This window comes from Vespa velutina, chromosome 13 (assembly GCF_912470025.1).
Source record: "Vespa velutina chromosome 13, iVesVel2.1, whole genome shotgun sequence".
Taxonomy (NCBI): Eukaryota; Metazoa; Arthropoda; class Insecta; order Hymenoptera; family Vespidae; genus Vespa; species Vespa velutina.
In genome coordinates this window covers 3154045-3164044 of record NC_062200.1, presented here as the reverse complement: position 1 = coordinate 3164044, position 10000 = coordinate 3154045, and the positions used below count along the sequence as shown (strand labels likewise).

The 10000-nt window shown below is 27.2% G+C and overlaps 3 protein-coding genes across 19 annotated transcripts in view; 2 read left to right on the top strand and 1 right to left on the bottom strand.

Moving 5' to 3' along the window:
• LOC124953615 (CAP-Gly domain-containing linker protein 1) overlaps positions 1-5626 on the top strand; it is a 20896-nt gene extending 15270 nt beyond the window's left edge. For all 11 annotated transcript variants that reach the window (XM_047505219.1, XM_047505225.1, XM_047505223.1 and 8 more), the window contains 11 exons: positions 458-632; positions 753-1424; positions 1568-1689; positions 1878-2190; positions 2270-2421; positions 2493-4138; positions 4262-4352; positions 4475-4505; positions 4595-4766; positions 4901-5079; positions 5353-5626. In XM_047505219.1, the coding sequence (XP_047361175.1) occupies positions 458-632; positions 753-1424; positions 1568-1689; positions 1878-2190; positions 2270-2421; positions 2493-4138; positions 4262-4352; positions 4475-4505; positions 4595-4766; positions 4901-5079; positions 5353-5399 (3600 nt within the window). In that variant the 3' untranslated portion in view covers positions 5400-5626. The remainder of the gene's footprint in view (positions 1-457; positions 633-752; positions 1425-1567; positions 1690-1877; positions 2191-2269; positions 2422-2492; positions 4139-4261; positions 4353-4474; positions 4506-4594; positions 4767-4900; positions 5080-5352) is intronic.
• Positions 5627-6195: 569 nt separating this feature from the next.
• On the bottom strand, positions 6196-8103 carry LOC124953620 (DNA-directed RNA polymerase II subunit RPB11). 2 transcript variants are annotated; one of them, XM_047505251.1, is made up of 5 exons: positions 7811-8103; positions 7395-7650; positions 7241-7330; positions 6968-7142; positions 6196-6900 (listed from the first exon to the last, which is right to left on the bottom strand). In XM_047505251.1, the coding sequence occupies exons 2-5, from the start codon at positions 7445-7447 to the stop codon at positions 6865-6867; spliced, it is 354 nt and encodes a 117-aa protein (XP_047361207.1). In that variant the 5' UTR covers positions 7448-7650; positions 7811-8103; the 3' UTR covers positions 6196-6864. The 2 variants fall into 2 exon arrangements, with proteins under 2 accessions (XP_047361207.1, XP_047361206.1); XM_047505250.1 differs by lacking the exon at positions 7811-8103 and having other exon boundaries at positions 7395-7664.
• The window catches only part of LOC124953617 (mitogen-activated protein kinase 1), a 2925-nt gene continuing 775 nt past the window's right edge, over positions 7851-10000 (top strand). For 2 of the 6 annotated variants that reach the window (XR_007102272.1, XR_007102271.1), the window contains exons 1-7: positions 7851-8044; positions 8708-8834; positions 8955-9065; positions 9145-9396; positions 9491-9658; positions 9736-9924; positions 9988-10000. The exon at positions 9988-10000 is cut by the window's right edge and continues 164 nt beyond it. Coding sequence is in view for 3 of the 6 variants with exons in the window: in XM_047505247.1 (XP_047361203.1) it covers positions 7920-8044; positions 8708-8834; positions 8955-9065; positions 9145-9396; positions 9491-9658; positions 9736-9924 (972 nt within the window). In the remaining 3 variants the exon portion in view is untranslated. The remainder of the gene's footprint in view (positions 8045-8707; positions 8835-8954; positions 9066-9144; positions 9397-9490; positions 9659-9735; positions 9925-9987) is intronic. The other 4 variants (XM_047505247.1, XM_047505246.1, XR_007102270.1 and 1 more) reach the window with 3 other exon arrangements.

Below are 10000 nucleotides of genomic sequence, written 5' to 3'. Positions count from 1 at the left end.
CACGAGCGTGCGCGCACACATACACATACAAATGTATTATTGTTAATTACAAACAGTTATTGTTAAATAACATATTTTGCATTGATTTATAAAATGGGCGTTCGATTAATTATTATTATTATTATTATTATTCATTATTATTCTCTTTTCGCTTATACGTATATCTTCATTTATATATTCGTTCATTCGTTCCATTATTTATATATATACATATATATATATTTTTTTTTCTTTTTTATTTTTTGTTTATATTTATTTTTTTTCTTTCTCAATTTTTATTCTCAAAATTCAAAAAGTTTAATAAACGAATCATGTCTACTGGTGGTACATATACATAGAGCTTTTCGTATATTTTTTAGTGTGCTTCTCGAATTGCTATTACTCTCGATATTATATCCTATGATTACGTCAATTGGATCTCGGTCAAGTAAAAAAAAAAAATTGTATTTCTCATTAGGTAATAAATACAGTAAATGAAAACAGGATCAAGGCACTTGAAAAACAACTTTCGGAGGAAAGGGAACGTATTATACAACTTGAACGCGACAGTACGAAATTATTTGAAGCCGAGGAAGAACTTGCCCGTTTACGTAGTAATAATGCGAATAATCAGGACAAAAAAGAATTCGAAGGTATGAATCAATTGTAAAAAAAAAAAAAAAAAAAGAAAAAAAGAAAAAAAAAATTATTTCACAAAAATGGCTCATAAAAAAATATATATAAATTTCTCATAATATATCTTTTCTACGTAGATCTGCGTAATCACAATGAAAATTTGAAGGAAACGAAAGCCGAATTGGAGAAACAAATTAACGAGAAAACTATTTTGATAGAGGAATATCTCGTATCAATGAAAAATCTTGAAATAAAATTAAACGAAAAAGAAAAGGAATGTATTTTGAAGGATGAAATCAAATGTGATCTTCAAAAGGATTTGGAATGTGCCAAGGAAGATATTCGAGAGAAATTGAATTGCATCGAGAATATGAGACAAGAATTTGAAATTAATACGAGCTCATTGAAAATTGAATTGAACGAAATGAAGAAAACTATCGAGGACATTAATGAAAGACACGCGACTGAGAAACAATCGTTGATAACGGAATATGAGAATATTATTGAGGATAAGAAAAAGCAAATAGAAATGAAATCGCAACAGTTGGCTATTGAGTCGCAAAAACATTTAGAAAATCAGAGCCATGTTTTGGCAAATTTGAAAGATGAAAATATCAAACATATTAATGAATTATCCGAATCGTTTGGACAACAATTGAACATTAAAGATACGAAACTTAAGGAGATATCATTCCAATTGAACGAGAAAATATCAGAAGCACAAAAACTCAATAGCGAATTATCCAATCAACAAGATTTGTATAATAAAAAGGACAAGGAATTGAATGATACATTGTTAAAGCTTGAAGGTAAAGGATATAATTAAAAAAAAAAAAAAAAAAAAAAAAAAAAAAAAAAAAAAAACAGTTTAATAATTATGTAAAAATATTATATAAGGTAATATGAATTTTCTTTAAGAAATTATATTTTGATCGATCGTTCTGTTTTACAGAATTAAATTCGCAATTGAAAGTGGCCGAGGATAAAAATGTTTTGCTTTCTGATCAACTTCGAACTCGAGAACATGCTGCGGCCGAAGATACGAAGAAAATAATGAAGGAGAAAGAAAAATTGGTAAATATTATTCGTTTTTTTATTTTTTTTTCTTTCTTTCTTTGTTCCGTCATTTCTTCATCCTCCTCTTTGTTTTTTTTTCTTTCTTTCGTTCTTTTTTTTTTTTTTTTTTTTTTTTTTTTTTCGTTAATCGTTCGAACAAAAAATATTTTATTTTATTTGCCTTATTATTTTGTTGTTTCATTCAGGAAGAAGATTTGTCCGTTTTAAGAGCTACGACAACAGATTCCTCTGCATATTTAGAAAAATTAAACGAAGAATTAAAAATAAAAGAGAAAGAACTTATGGAAATTCGAGCTTCCATGACGGCAGAGATCGGAGAATTAAAGAAACAATTTAATGAACAGATCGAAGAGAAATCTAAATACATCGAAGAGATTAATTTAGAGACATCGCAGAAATTAATGATAATCAATAAAGTAGAGAAGGAAATTTCTGAATTGAAATCAATTGTCGAAAGTAAAGACGAAGAGATTAAACATCTTTTAGAAAAGAATTCAGGTGATAAACAATGGAGGATATATTATAATTACACGATTATATTACATATGATTGTATTAACTGTTGTTTGGTTTTTTAGAATTACAATATGCTCTTACATTATCCGAGCAAACTAAAACGAATTTGGAAAGTGAACTTCGTGTATTCGAATCTAATATAGATAATTTAAATCAACAATTGACAAGGGCTGAAGAGAAGTTAATAAATGTATCTTCCCAGAAAGAGAAATTGGTTAGTATTAAACTAAATATTAAATGTATTATGCGAGCAAAATATAATCAAATATTATCCATTGAATTTAGGAATTAGATATAGCAAATCTGATAAGTAGCTCTGCGAATTCCTCCGAGCAATTAACCAAATATAATGATGAATTAAGGGAAAAAGAAAGAGACATTGATAAATTACAAGATAAGGTATATCAAATGGAAAATCTATTGGCAAGTGTACAAGGAAAATTAGAATCTACAGAACGAGAATATAATAAAAATATATCTTTGTTGGAACAATTACGTTTAGAGATGGATAATGTTAATTCACAATTGATTAAAGAGAAAACACAATCCATTGAATTATCTCAAAGTATAAAAGAATATCAATCTAAAGAAAAAGATCTTCTTTGTTTAATAGAAAATAAAAAAGTTAGCGAAGAAACGTTAAATGATAAATGTAAAATGATCTCTGATCTTACTGAACAATTGAAAAAAATTGAGGAAGAGAAAGTTATTCTTCGTGAACGTTATGAAACTGCAGAGGGATCGTTTAAAATAGAATCATTGAGTTTACAAAAGCAATTGGATGATGTCAAGATAGAATTGATTAAGTCGCAAGAGGAAATGAAACTATTACAAAAAGCTAAAGTAAAATTGGAAGCTGATCAAAGTGCAAATCGTTGGTCGATCGAAGAATTGACTGAAAAGCTCACTTCGGAAACGGAAGCTCGATCTAAAGTTGAATCTTTAATTGTTGAAAAAGATTTGAAAATAAAGTCATTGGAAAATCTCCTTACAGATTTAAAACGTGAAAAGGAAACTGTAACATTAAATAAAGAAACAATACATCAAGATTTTACGAATACATTGAATACTATGGAAAGTACTATTGCGGATTTAAATAATAAATTAATTGTTGCTACTGGTAATATAGAAACTAAGAGTAACGAATTGGCCGTAGCACAAGCAGAAGCCGAACAACGTATAAAACAAATTTCAGAGCTTGCGATAGAATTGGATTATTTTAAAAATTCTCAAATACAGTTCAATGATAAATTAAATAATTTAGAGGACAAATTAAAGGATAAGGATAATGAATTACGTAAAGTTGAAGAAATTAAAATGGATTTGGAGAATAATTTGAAAAAATTAGAAATAGAATTGAAAAATGTACAATCTGATATTGTTATTAAGAATAATTTGCTTGCCGAATCAAATGAAAAGATAAAAAATATACAGGACTCTAAGGAAGATTCTATGATTCAATTGAAAAATAATTTGGAAAGTGATATTAAGGCTAAAGAATCTGCATTGGATATTAGTATGAAACATAATGTCGAATTGGAGAATGAAAAGGAATCACTTGAAAAACTTCTTGCAAAACAAAGTGCTGATTTAAATGCTAATGAAATAACTATGAATAATTTGAAAGAACAATTAAGAACATTACAAGATAAGCAAGAACAACTAATGAAAGATGAAGAAAATTCTAAGAAGGAGGAAGTTAAAGTTATGTTGAACGAGATAGAAGAAATGCATAAACAACAACAAAATCTATTAATTACAAAGGATTCTCTTGAAAAATTAATTAAGGAACAAGATAGTAAAATTGATATGTTAACGAATACTATTAAAAGTAAAGAAAAGGAAGCTGAGAAAAATACGCAAAATCTCATTGAAAAATTAAATATTGTTACAACAGAAGCAGCACAATTAAAAGAAGTACAAAGTCGTCTGTATGTATATAAAAAAAAAAAAAAAAAAAAAAAAAAAAAAAAAAAAAAATTGCTCCTGTTTCTTTCTTCTTTTTTCTTTTTTTTTGCATTAAATTGTACCTTTCATTTCTATTTTTTTTCCAGGGAAAAGGAAAATAAACAGATTACCTCAAAATTATCTGAGGCTACGAATCAATTGAAATTATCACGTGAAAATATAAAAAATAATTTTGATGTAGGTTTATATTATATATTTACTTTTTTCTTTTAATATTAAATAATTTCTTATAATTATGATGATACTCGTATATTTCATAATATAATAAATATATAAATGAAAGAAATCTTTTTTTATAGGCAGCTGAAGGTGACGTGAATCAACAAATGGGTATATTACTTTTATTATATAATAATTAATTAATATAATATTAATAATAAGGATAATTATATTAACGTTATATAATTTAATTTTATAAGGTAAAGACATTGATGTTATAAGATTAAAGGAAGAAAATGAAACGGTTAAAGGTCAGATTGATTTCCTTAATTCTGTAATAGTGGATATGCAGAGAAAAAATGAAACGCTGTTGTGTAAAATAGAGGTTTTAGAAATGGGTGTACCAGCAAATGAAGCAGACGATTACAATCGGTTTGTATCTTCTTCTTTTTTTTTTTTTTTTTTTTTTCTTTTTTTTATAATAATTATATAAAATAAAAATGATGATGCATTTTCATTCAGACGCATAATATAAATGTGATATTTTTTTTTTTTTTTTTTTATAGGAGTACATTGGAAAAGCGAAATAAAGCGCCTCGTATGTTCTGTGATATTTGCGATCAATTTGATTTACACGAGACGGAGGATTGTCCGCGTCAGGCACAAGATTTTTCAGAACCCGAAAAAATCATAAAATCACCGAAGAAACAGTCCTTGGAAAGACCGTACTGTGAGAATTGCGAAAGTAAGAATATTATTTTATTTAACAATTTTTTTTTTTTTTGTTTTGTTTTTTTCGATAACTTGTTTAAGTCAAATAATGCATGTTTGGTGTAAAAAAAAAAAAAAACCAGCCCCCCCCCCCCCCTTAATACAGAAAATGTCTCTCAAAAGTAATTATATCCTTGAAGAAATGATCAGTTCTAATTTTAAATCATATTTTATATATATATTTCTTTTTTTTTTTTGTTTTTGTTTCAACATGTTTAACATAATTCACTTCTTAATTGTTTTACAGCCTTTGGACATGATACACGTGATTGCGATGATACAGAAACATATTAACGTCGTATTTGTTATCTGTAGTCCTATTTACAATGCTTGCCAGAGAACCTAATTATAATGAAATTTGTTAAAGTTTTGCAGAGTATATTTTTGTATCAGAGAAGTACAATCGGGTCCTAATGTGAGCATGTCTTCCTTCGTAAGATAAATATTTCTGCACAAGCCGATGCATTGAAAAAAAGGAAAGAAAGGAAAAAGAAAAAAAAAAAAAAAAGAAAAACAGAAAAGAAAAAAAAAATAAGAAAGAAAGAAATGCATCTTTTTCTTCCTGCTGTTATAAGTACAACGTTTATGTAGATTTACAAAGATGAGATGCTGCTATTCATTTTTTATTTATATCAATTACACGCTTATTATTATCAGGGGAATAGTAAAAATTCTTTAAAAGACATGTTAACGTACTGGTCCTGAAAGGGGAAAAAAAGACATGTGTCTAATTGAGCTAGTAAATAATTCATGTTGATTAAATGATGAAAGGGAACAGTTGTAATTATGTACATAGATATTTATATCAATCGATGCATCTCCTATTTAATATTTATTACGTACAAAATGTGCTGCGCAATACTCCAATAAGTAGTTCCTCTCTCTTTACATATATATATATATATATATTATATATATTTATATAAATATATATATATATTTGGCATAATTATTTTGTTTCTAATAATACAGTATACACATAAAGTATACACGCATATTTGGTATGAAATATATTTTATCTTAATAGACTATTTATAATATGTTAATTTAAGTTAAAAATTGAGATTGGTTGTATAAGTTTATATGTTAGTCTCTTGATTAAAAAAAAAAAAAAAAAAAAAAAAAAAAATAATTTATATCATCGGATAAGATATGCTTTTATCTATTCGCATAATTTGCTTGTTGCTTTTTTGTACCTGACAGATAAAGGTTCCAATGTTGTTTATTCAACTTTTATTGCAAGTTGATAGAATAATTCAAATATTTAAGTCTCATAAAAATTCAATACTTTGATACACAAGAAAGAAAAAAGAAAAAAGAAAAAAGAAAAAAAGAAAGAAAGAAACAAATTATTATCTTGAACTACTTGTCATCCTATTTATACCTATATATAAATTTATAAACTTGTGTAAAATAAAACGAAGGAAGTACTTTGTAAAAAATTCAAGAATAAAATTAATATAGAAATGTAGAAATAATTCTATAATGAAATTTATTCAAATGTAAAATTATTAATCTTTAACTAAATAAGATCACAGAAACACTTTTTCAAAATTTAGATATTTACTTTGGGGAAACAATTGAATTGAGCATGTTCAATCGAATGATCATATAAAGATCTTACAATTATGAGAAATTAATTTAAATTAGACTGAGCCACACACACACACACACACACACATTTATATACATGTATATATACATACATACATATGCACATATATTTATTCGTTAAAACCTATAATGAATCTTAAATTTATTAATCCAATCCTTCCTTTTTTTCTTTTATTGCTTCCTGAAATTAAAATTGTTGTTGTGTAATTTACATTTATTAAAACGTGATATATAAAAATGATCATTACCTTAAAACGTTCTTCAAATAATGATAATTCTGCTATAAGATCAGTTATTGCGTGCATAAAAGCTTCATGCGGTGTATAATCAGACGTTGTTTGTATTCTAATTACAAATTTATGTTCCAATGGATGAGGTACTTTGTAACCAGCAAACAAAACTTGAGGATCTTTTAGTAATTGGCTAAAATTGACAAAATGGATATTGAAGTTAAGAGAACATCAGAAAGAAAAGAAATTCATAAAAAAAGTATCAGTATATAATATAAATTTTGAACATACTTTCGAATCATATTTCCCAGAGTATGATCTTCTTTGTTAACTGTAAAAATAGCAGCATTTGGTACCTTTGTATCTTGTTCCTTTATTATCCTATTACAAATATAAATAGTATAGATTATTAGAGGTTAGTTTCTTAAAGATATTTCTTACTTACTTTTTCTCTCCTTCATAGAGTAAAAATGATTCAAAGGTTGGTGGTGCGTTCATATTGTTATTAAATCTTTGTAAAACTTGTGTTATTAACTTATATATTAAATGTTTCCTTTCAAACTTCCTCTTCTTAGATTGAAAAATAAATTGAAACAAGACAATGGCGACAATCGTATTACCACGTTACTACGCGTATCGTTACGTGTTTGTACTATTAATAGACGGAATAACGATGATCGATCGAATTTTGAAATTTCCCGCTATAACAGAAATATATAATTTTATATAAGAATAATTATAATAATAATAACGTAGAAAATTAGTATTATAACATATTTGCAATAATCCAATATAATGTTATATAACATTTATTTAATGTTTATTTTTAAAACAATTGTATCGTATTATTTTCGAACACACAAATGGAATTGTAAGATCGGCCATCTATGTTCTGCTAAGTTCGTGACACTTTGAGAGTCGCTCGGGGTTCTTCTCCAAACGTCGGCGGAACCGCAAAGTAGTTGTCAAAATGGCGGGTGAAGGTTCTACGGCCGTGAATCCAAATTGCGAGATCGTTCGCGGTCAAACGTTCGAAGTTGGTCCGCGTTATACAAATTTATCGTATATGGGCGAGGGTGCATATGGAATGGTCGTGTAAGTGTCATCGTTTGTAATTCGCTGTCATCCGCGTCGAGTTTCGTCGGTATGTCTGCTTTGCGTGACAGACAACATGATAAACAATTGAAAATCTCATTGTTAAAGTAATATCGTATTGTAGAAACAATTAATTTACATTCGTATTATTATAAAAGATTTAGATAAACGGGAATAATTTTTTTCAATTGTAATTACGTCCCTTTTAGCTATGCTTATTGTTAATTTTTGGCGCCACTTTTAAATGCACGTCACACCCCGTTTCCTTTTACCTCTCATTTCTCGAGGTTACGCGACAAGACGATAAAAAAGATTATCGTTTTCTGTTTGAATTGCTTATCGAATCACTTTATCGCTTTTATTATCGTGTATATATATATATATATATATATATATATATATATATATACATTGTAAGATTACTAAGTGTTATTTGTAGCGATCGAAAAAAAGTCTCTGTGTAATCGAATATAATGTAATCCAACGGAGTGTATCTGAACGTTGTTAAAGAACAATGGAAGATTGATAAATCGATCGATTTTTTTCATTGATTTTATTAATCATTTTTAATATCTTATTTTATTAACAGCCGTTCTAATTAAATCAGATCGTTCAATTGACATTATTCTTCTTTGTTAGACGAAAATAATATTCTCTTTACAGATCCGCTTATGATAATGTAACAAAAACAAAAGTAGCTATTAAGAAAATTTCTCCTTTTGAACATCAAACGTATAGCCAAAGAACATTAAGAGAGATTAAAATTTTGACAAGGTTTAAACATGAAAATGTAAGTTTAAAATCAGACAAAATTTCATATAACTGTTACTCCTGTTACCTATGGCAAAGGAAATATCGTTCATTTCTATAATTCTAATGATAATTTAATGGTCCCTTCCCTTTACTTCAGATAATAGATATAAGAGATATATTAAGGGCACCTACCATAGAGCAAATGAAAGATGTTTATATTGTTCAATGTCTGATGGAAACTGATTTATATAAGCTTTTAAAAACACAAGTGAGTTTATTTTATATATAAACACATTGAAAGAATAATTAACATTTTATATTGATTACATCATGGCATTATTTTGCAGGCTATTAGTAATGATCATATATGTTATTTTCTCTATCAAATACTTCGTGGATTAAAATACATACATTCTGCAAATGTATTGCATAGAGATCTCAAACCAAGCAATTTACTTTTGAATACCACCTGTGACCTTAAAATTTGTGACTTTGGTTTGGCTAGAGTCGCAGATCCAGAACACAATCATGCTGGATTTCTTACAGAATATGTTGCTACAAGATGGTATAGAGCACCAGAGATAATGCTTAATTCTAAGGTATAAACATATTGCAAATTGAAAGGAATATTAATTAAATATCTTTGATGTTTCTATTATATTCGTTATTGTTATATTTTCTTACTATTTACAGGGATATACAAAATCTATAGATATTTGGTCGGTAGGTTGTATTCTCGCTGAAATGTTATCGCGAAGAGCAATATTTCCCGGTAAACATTACTTGGATCAGCTTAATCATATTCTTGGTGTAATTGGATCACCATCAGAAGAAGATTTAGAATGTGTCATAAATGAGAAAGTAATTGAAATATAATTTTCTCAGAATGTATTTCTTATAACTTCATTAATATTCAAAATTGAATTTTATAATTATAGGCACGTAATTATCTTGAATCATTACCATTCAAACCAAAGGTACCATGGACAAGTTTGTTTCCAAAGGCTGATCCAAGGGCATTAGATTTGTTGGATAAAATGCTTACATTTAATCCTAATAAACGGATCGTAGTCGATGAAGCTTTAGCACATCCATATTTGGAACAATACTATGATCCATCCGATGAGGTATATATATACATATAGATATATATATTATTATTTTAAATCTCATCAAAGTTTTACGATTAGAGTATTATAATGG

Bases quoted from the DNA above. Each gene is read 5' to 3' on its own strand.
- LOC124953620 (XM_047505251.1), bottom strand. From the start codon at position 7,447: ATGAACGCACCACCAACCTTTGAATCATTTTTACTCTATGAAGGAGAG. The intron at 7,331-7,394 runs GTAAGTAAGAAA...TATTTGTAATAG, and splicing joins CTCTATGAAGGAGAGAAAAA to GATAATAAAGGAACAAGATA. The intron at 7,143-7,240 runs GTATGTTCAAAA...TGTCAATTTTAG, and splicing joins CTGGGAAATATGATTCGAAA to CCAATTACTAAAAGATCCTC.